Genomic DNA, 9,050 nt, shown 5'->3' with positions numbered 1-9,050 from the left:
GACCAAAAGAAACCAACCCACTGCTTCCGAAGCACAGTGTCAAGGCTTGACTCATTTGGCCAGAGTCACGTGATCAGTGATGTCCGAAGCTTTAGTACCTGATTCAATGGTTTATAAGGGAGTGTATCATTTGTGGGATTTGTGGAGTGTTTTGATGGTGAGAGACAGCAAACCACTGATCATTCTATTCAGAGATACGGAGGAAGAGAGGTTCTGTTGTGTGTGGGAGTATTTTGAGTTGATTTTGGTCAATCGGGTGGGTTTGCCAGCTTTGTGTTCTTGTTGTTTGCTTTTGTTTTGTGTGTGCTTATTTTACCTAAAAACTTAAAAGACCTAAAATGTCAAAAACCTGCTTTTCATAATATAAATATCAATAAATAACTTTAGAAATACTACCATTTCACTCTTTAAATTTAATGTAATAAAAATATACATACCTGAATTGAATTAAATGGTTTTATACTGCAGTAGTAGAGAGATTAAAAATATGGTTTTAGTGTTGAAAAGGTGTAAAATTTGAGGAGAACAGAAGTGTTGACAATGATAATCTGGAATCCACTCACCCAACTTTATAGCGGTATGCAGACTTTAAAACATGGGATTGTCACAACAAAGTGGGATGGACTCAGAGGCAGACAATCACAATTGCAATGAACAATTATTTATTTTCACATTTCCAGCACACTAAATGCAGGTGAGGGGGGGGGGGGGGGGGTCCAGAATTGCCAGGGTTCCATGGGAGAATCAGGGAAACAGAGTAATTCTCTCACACAGCTCCTCACTGTCGGCTCACTTCACACAGGAATCTCCTTCCTCACATATGCCACGCTTGATCGCGGCACAACCGTACAGATTCCAGTCACCAGGGTTCCAGACAAAGCACGAAAGATCTATATACAAGAATAGAATAATTAACACCAAGAGAAAACACAGAGAGAGCTCAAAACTTTTGTTAAGGCCAGAGCTACACAAACAAACATTACACAATAGCCTAGTGGCAGGTGCTCCCAGCCTCTGCCTTAAGTAGTGAGAGCAGACAAGTTGATGAACCACAGGTGATTGCTTGCAGGTGTGAGGGCCTAGGGCTGGAGCCCACAATGAGCTCCGCCCAGGCAGCACCTAGCAGGAGAGAGGAGAGAGAGAAAACCAAAACGCATGTAGCCACACAAGGCCAGCCAGGCAGCACAGGGACCAATACAGGGACAGTACAACTCTGGACCTTCTATCCAAACACCCGGGATGCATACTGCACTGCACTGCACTGCCCCAGCAGCTAGTTTAGACAAATTTGCCCTGTTAACACTCAGTATACTCCTGCACATTAAAGACTTCCTGTTCTGCCAAAAGCAAAAAAACAGCAAAGAATTTATCTGCTACAAAACTGTTGATGTAGCAGTTTCTATCTGATATGACTGATCCAGATAAAAGTTATAATAGGCCTTTATTTAGCTCCTCAACAGAAGCCATTTAGCTCATCTGCATCACATATTTGTCCACCGACATGCATCATTATATGGTGATCATAGAATTGCAGTGAAATTTAAAGTACTTAAACTGTACAGAATAAACAGCTTTTTAAATGTGGCTTACGTTTTTAACTTTTAATAGTCATTAAAACTAGAAAAGTTCTGCAAAAAAAACCCACTCTGTGGTATCTCTTGTGAGGTTTTTTTTTCAAATGAAATTAAAGCTTCTGTCACTTTGAGGGTTTGCAGAAGCCAGAAAAGGGAAAACACTCACTGCCAGTGAGTTGTCCTGTTTGTATTAAGCTCTGTGTGTAGCAGGTGCCCATTTAAGAATAAATATAAATAAAAATAAACAGGTGTAACTGTGGGTGAAGCAACTTTGTGTTTCTACTTTTTATTTTCTTCCTATTCTTCTGCAAAAAATAAAGTACAAAGTGTGAAACTTTGTCACACTGATGTGGCCAACAATTTTCAAGTTACCCATGAGCCTCAGGAACTTAGCCCAGCTGACATCACCATAAACACAGCAGCACTTTTAAGGTCATAGCGTTCTAATCTGAGAGAGGGGGCAGGACTTCCTCTTGCCTCACGCCCACTTCTGGTTAACGACACTATTTCTGTTTAGCTTGAGCTTGCTCACGACATGTGGGTGAATTTATCACCAAACCACAATTTCATGTTAAAAAAAATCTGCATTAGTGTAATGAAATACTAAATGAGTCAAGCTCAGCTTTGTCAGTTCAGATGTAGTTTTAGTTTTATATTGACATCTCTGTTTATCAGCATCAGTTAAAACTTTATTATTCTATGAATCTATTTTCTTAATTGTTTATGAAGTTCTGGTTCTCAGGTGGATTGGAGCCTGACTTAGCTGTTTTAGGATGAGAGGTGGGGTACACCCTGGACAGATGAAAATTGAAATGAATATAAAAGAGTATAAACACGTCATGCTGTGGTCAGATCCTGTTAAGTATGTCATGTCAGTGAGAAAAGGAAGGAAGCAGAGAGAAGAAGTTGAAAAAAATCTTTGTTTCCTTCTCAGCTCTTTGGTATCTGCTGTGCTGCTGCTTCACTCTCTCTCTTTGCAGAAAGTTGTAGAAGTTTTCAGACGTGTCACTGCTGGATGTGAGGATGGGAGCCACTTTGCTCTGTGAGCTGGGCCTATTCTGTGAGTACATCACTGACTCCTATTGTTTGATTCATACTGATCCATAAACATGTAAGAAGAACAGAGCATCAGTCATTTGTACCATTGCAGGTCATGTGATCAGAGGACTCTCATGTTTGTTACCAACATGTTTGTTTGTAGCCTGGATTAGCTTGTAGTGCACTGACTCAGATCAGAGTGGAGCTGGTTTAGTTTATCTAAGAAAGGTTTGTTTCTCCATCAGTGATAATTTGATGTATATAAATCATAGTAGACACTGGTACAACCACACATGTTTTTTATGAGCTATTTGAGTGTCTACAGAGCTTGGACAGAAGATAACTTTACTTCTTGAAGTTTTGTGAAGACACTCCTCCTCTCATCTACAGTTCTAAAACCAATAGATTGAGAATGAAGATATTTAAACCCTAGTGGTGGTTTTCTTTACTGTCTGCCACCTACAATGCAGTTCAAAGATCCCTCCTTGGGATCCTCAATCCCTACTAACATTTTGCATCAGGTGATGTCAGTAGGCCACATGTATAGGGTGACGCAAGGTCTTAAAATAATTTTGAAACCTTTTAAGTCTTTGGTACTATTGAGGGCTGCAAATGGCCCACTTCTCCCCGATCCATCTCTGTCTGTCTGTTATTGCAACTTGCCACCCTCATTATCAAGTACATTTCATGACTAAGACACATACACACTCAGACTTGACATCCTCTCTCTCTCTCACACACACACACATACACCACATTAAGATTGTTTATTAATGTTTCTGTGCATTTTCATATTTTTGTGTTCCAGGTGCTGTGTACCGTATATAATGTAACAGCTGAAATAACACAAATAGATATGAAGAAATAAACAGATAAGAATTCAGATTTCTTAAGGGATTCCATCACTAGGGTTTAAATGCCTGGGATTCTCCACCATTTGGTTTTAGAACTGAAGAAGCTTCTCAGCAGAGATATGAAACACCTTCAGGAAACCTAAAGATTTCCAATCAGTTTCTCACCGAGCTCCTTAGACACTCAGATATAGCATAAATACATGATCTGCATGACTGACAACCTACACAGACATATGTGAGTGCCTTTAGTTTGATGTCTGAAGTTTCTGTCTTTATTGTAGTGCTCTGTATCCTCCTCTGCACTGGAAACACTCAAGGTGACTGAAAAGTTTAACTTTTTTATTTATTCAATAAATATTGATCTTAACTACTGTATCAGTCTTAAGCACCTCACATTTTTGTTTTTATTTCATTCTTCATCACTATATTTATAATTTTATGAATATAAACACAGTTTGTGTTTTGAATAGTAAATTATATATATGAACGGTGTATGAACGTACTGTCACAGATTGTGTCGTGCATAAAAGTGTATCAGATTGTTAACTGTGTGGTTGTGTTGGATTCTAGATGCTGTGCTAACTATTGAACCCAGCTCGTCCAGTTTTTTCATTGGAGAGTTTGTTACCTTCAAATGTGACATGAATGAAGGAGAAGACACTGACTGGTATTACGAAATCAAGAAGGACAGTCTAGAATTTGTGCCCTACAACACAGACAAAGACTACAGATTTGAAATTAAATCTACAGGTTACAGTGGTGAATATCAGTGCTCTGGTAGCAGGGTGAGCTCACATCATATAAAGAACAGTAATACTGTGTTCATAACTGTATTAGGTAAGTCCTCAGTGACCGACAGCATAAATATATGTTCCCTGTTCAAATACTCAACTGAATTATAAAATAGAGAACATTTAATTAAATTTGTCATTGAACTTGAATTTTAACCAAGATCACTGTACCTGTTACTTCGTTCACAGTAAAGTCAGTGCTACAATACTCACAGACTCTGTAATCTATCATTAGCAGGTGTGTGAGTTTTAACAACAGCAATTATGAATGAAATTAAATTTAATTACATTTCTAAAGGAAAATAAGAAACATAAGAAACATCAAAAGCTTCATGAAGTTTAAAGTGAAGATGTTTCTGTTATCTAAACCAAAAAATGACGAAGAGACATTTAATGCATCATTGTGTTTCATCCTTTTTCATAACAGCATATAGACCCAGGGCCACACTGACAGCAGCAACAACAATCATACCAGTAGGGGGCAGTGTGACACTGACCTGCTCTGTGCAGAGCTCTGATGGATGGAAATATGAGTGGGTCAGACGAACCCAAACAACCTCTGAAGTTCAAATCAAAGATCAACAAAACAGAGATATCAGAGTATCTCAAGGAGGAAACTACAGCTGCATAGGAACAAGAGGAAACCCAGTTTACTACACTTATAGAAGTTATGAAGTCACCATTGAGATAACCTGTGAGTTCAGTAATTTAGTTTGAAATATACATTCACTCATGATTATCAATATACTGTGTTAAGTTTTCTCTGCTGATTTCATGTTTCTGTTTGTATCTATTATGAAAAGCCTTCTGTCTTCTTGTGAATCTGTTGTTGTCGTCGGAACCAGGAGACATCACACAAAATAATGGAAAGGAGTAATTTACAAATAACATAAAGCATCATAATGCAATTGAGCAAAAAATGTATGCACTGAAAGGATAAAATGCACTATGAGCCTGTGTGAGAGGACAGAGTGGAGGAAAGTGAATTACATCAGTATTAATACAGCTTGGACCCTTTTACCGTTCTGTGCTTAGCAAAAAGAAGGATGTACTCATAGCATAGCAGTTTGGTCTTATTGCTTCTTATGTGTTGTTGGAAACCTACATAGAGGTATACTGATGTTGAATGCTCACAACATCAGGCCAGTGCAATCTTATGGTGACCACACTGTTGTAAAACCCTTGGTTTACACTAGCCATAGATGGTGTAGCGGCAATCTTCGGTCCTTCTTTGCCACTTCTGCAGGACGTAAAGTTTCTGACTCGTCCTTTTCTTAGATCACTTGTATGCCTTTTGGTAGCAAACCCGAAAAGTAGAAAACATATGTCTCCAGTAGTAGCTCCGTTTACATTTCTATGATATTATATCTGAAACAACTATCACAATGACGGTCAGAAAACTGTTCCTTCCTGCTTACTTGCCTCACCTTTCATCACCACATGGCGGCCCACTACACACCGCCTTTACAACACCTACCAACACTTTACAACAACAATAACAAAACAGGACAAATTTATGGAGCTTAATATATTACATTACAACATAAAACAATCCAGATTATAACTAGAAACCACACAAATTATAGATCACTGTAGATCTGAACTACCTTCAGAACAGAAAATATGAAGTAATTTAGATCATACAAGATGCAAACAGAACTAATTTAACATTAGGAGAATAGTAAAATATATGTCAAGTTTGTAGGAGGGATTAAGACCGACTCTGAAATACTGAGCAGCTGAAGTCACAGGGTACTTTAACTTAAAGTTGAACCTTCTTCATTCAAAATAAGCATGGATAAAGTTATCAAAAGCACCAGGTCAGATTTCAGGGCTTCACAAACATGGATATTGTGGCATAAACACCACAAAGTATCCATCATATTAAACTGACTCTTCAAAAATTTCTGCAATATCAGGCGAGTCTTTGTGACAAGGGAGCAGCCTAAAGAAGCTTTTAACAGTTAAATATGCATACTTTGTGATTATTCCACGTGTTTGTGAGGCTCTATTATATAATATTATAAGAGACATTATGCTTTAGTCCATCTGACGCTACCTGGTTGCACCTCACCTCATAATTAATGTTATTCTTTCTTACAGCACAGTCCAGGACTGAGACGTTTCCTACTCTGTTGATCACTGGACTTCTTTGTGGAATTTTACTGATTCTTCTTCTTCTTCTGCTGTGTTACATAAAGCTGTTAAAAGGTGAGACTTTTTCCTTCTGATACGAGATTGATTATGATCCCATTATTATCTAATTATTCAGAATCACAGATGTATCCTGAACACTTCATGTAATGTCACAGCACCAGAAAAAGTAAAAGAAAAACATGTACTTGTCTTTTTTACAGATAAATCTTTTATCAGGTTGGTTCAAATCTTCTACTTCACATTTTTACATACTAGAATTACAACCTGTGTTTCTTATTAAATCAAACATTTTACTACATTTTATGCTTCACCAGGACTCAACACAGGATCAACCAGGATGAAGCTCAACACAGCCAAAATAAATATCTCCAAGGTCAGCCTTAACTATGACAAGTTTTGCTATTGTTGCTTTATTTATTCATTTATTTATGTTATACTTTGACTCTGATATTTGCAGTTTTTTATTTAAAAGATAATCAAATTCATATATAGAAATTTCATTATTAATATATCACTGACTTGTTTTTGCAGGTGATGCTTGTATATATGAATCAATCGGAGACTACGATGACAGAGAAAAGGGTAATGCATTTATAGTTTCATATAAGTATGCAGACTCATTGTGATTATGTTCCATTTTTATATATTAATTCTCCATTTTAGCAGAATGCAGGGATTTCACATATTCTTTGATTGAGCTTAAAAACTTCACTAAGAAAGGTAAGAGTTCAAGTTAATTCAGTTCAATCCAGTTTTATTTATATAGGGCTAAATTATAATTGACTCATGTGCTTTTTATTGTGAGATAAAGGCCCTACAGTAATACAGAGAAAACCACAACAATCAGATGATCTGAAAGCTGAAGGCTCTGCTTTCCATTCGACTTTTAAATATCTGATGAATCACCAGTAAGCCTGCAGTATGACAGAGAATAAAACAAAATTTTCTATACAATTTATTTGCAGATTGGTGAACTTTTGCAAATCGTACCTGTCTAAGATTAGCTTTTTTTTGCAACTCTTCCTTTTCCAGCTTTATGTTGCCCCTATACCAACATTTTTGAGAGATGTTGCTATTATCATTAAGCTTTGTACAGAGCCCAGATCTGTTGGAAGTGGATTTGTAACTGTAAAGGTAAGAATGTCATCCTATTTTACCCTGATGATCTGTCCATCCTCTCATAGATGACAGCCTGTTGTACGCAGATGCCACCTACAGTAAGGCTGAATGCAACAGTAACAAAAGTAAGCAAAGCAATAAAATTGGTACCATATTTTCTTCTCTTTTACATTTCATTTATCCATCAGGGAAAACTATATAAATGGGTAAAGTTGTCAGTTTGAAGTAGGATGTTACTAAAAATGTTTTTTATTTGCAGGAAAATCAGCCACTGAAGCAGCTGACAAAGCGGTCTATTCTGAAATCAAACCACAAGAAACACAAGGAATTTTCATGTTGTGACCTGTGACTGTAATGATTATCAAATAGGTTTTAAACTGAGTAAATTCATTACCAAATCACCTTTAACCATTAAATAATCATGATTATGTTCTTCCAGATTAATAACAAACAAAAGCAGTTGAATGCAGGACAGAATTTACTTTATACATCCATCCATCCATTCGCTTCCACTTATCCTTGTTCCGGATAAATTCATATGAATTTTACAAAGCATTGAAAGAAGAAATGAGAAGAAAAAAGTTTTTTGCCTGTTTTTTTAAAAAAAAGCTGCCATTTCATTATAAATTAGCTTTATCTGAAAGTGATGTTGTGGCTTTGAGTTCAGTTCAGTATCTGTACTGATGTTTTCTATATCCTGAATGGATTAAGTATCATTTGAAAAATTATATTTTTTAATTTTATAAAATTCTAAACTGCAGGCAGATTTTTCATTGTGTTATCTGATTCTGTGTGCTATATAAATGCACTTTATATACTGTGACATGTTGGGAGTGGCTGGAGTGTAGTTCCCTGCTGTGCCTGTGGAACAGTGTGTTTCATGTTGAGTTTTAAGCTGTGATTACTGTATTTGTTGTGTTTATGTAACTGTTATTGCTGTCCCTGCCAATGCTGCAATGTTGTTTTCACTTATAGTTGTTTTGTGGTGGTAGTTACAGCATGAGTGAAGTTATGTGCAGACTTACTGAGCCCTTTAGAAGCAAAGTGTTAGCGTGTCTTTAAATGCTTAGTAAAACAGCGTCCCCTTGTGTCTTCATATATAGTGCAGCTTTCCTTGGGAAGTTTCACCAGATTCAAAGTGAAATACGATTTAGAGTCTTCATTCTAGTTTTGACTTCTACTCATTTGTGTTTGAAGTTTCTGTGCTTTTACAAATGAAGGAGGACAAATAAAGAAACTAAAATGCCTTTTTTTATTATCCAAGCTTCACATCTTCATTACTTATAGAAGCAGGGCTACAACTGAAAGAAAATCTTTACTTATCTTCTTATTTATAAGGCCTGATTACACTAAATTGTAAATAGAAAGCTGGAGTAGTCATTCCTGTGATACTTCTTTGAAGTCCCCTTCTCAGGGTGCATTCATAGTTGTTATACTGCAATGTGAATTCTCCACAGACTTATCTATGCAGGCAGGACATTTGCATGGGCTCACCATCTGATGATGAAGTTTACTTC

At 36.8% G+C, this 9,050-nt stretch overlaps 1 protein-coding gene across 1 annotated transcript; it reads left to right on the top strand.

Annotated features, from left to right (window-relative positions):
• The first annotated feature begins 2,574 nt into the window (after positions 1-2,574).
• LOC146674604 (uncharacterized) lies at positions 2,575-8,774 on the top strand. Its single transcript, XM_085397356.1, has 11 exons — positions 2,575-2,634; positions 3,748-3,783; positions 4,037-4,303; positions 4,685-4,951; positions 6,361-6,468; positions 6,615-6,630; positions 6,729-6,787; positions 6,946-6,996; positions 7,078-7,134; positions 7,599-7,658; positions 7,793-8,774. The coding sequence occupies exons 1-11, from the start codon at positions 2,598-2,600 to the stop codon at positions 7,873-7,875; spliced, it is 1,041 nt and encodes a 346-aa protein (XP_085253482.1). The 5' UTR covers positions 2,575-2,597; the 3' UTR covers positions 7,876-8,774.
• Positions 8,775-9,050: the final 276 nt, after the last annotated feature.

Source organism: Rhamphochromis longiceps, linkage group LG3 (assembly GCF_057381845.1).
Source record: "Rhamphochromis longiceps isolate RC_006_pf linkage group LG3, R_longiceps_female_GT1.1, whole genome shotgun sequence".
NCBI classification, from domain to species: Eukaryota; Metazoa; Chordata; class Actinopteri; order Cichliformes; family Cichlidae; genus Rhamphochromis; species Rhamphochromis longiceps.
This window is presented reverse-complemented; position numbering and strand designations above follow the sequence as displayed.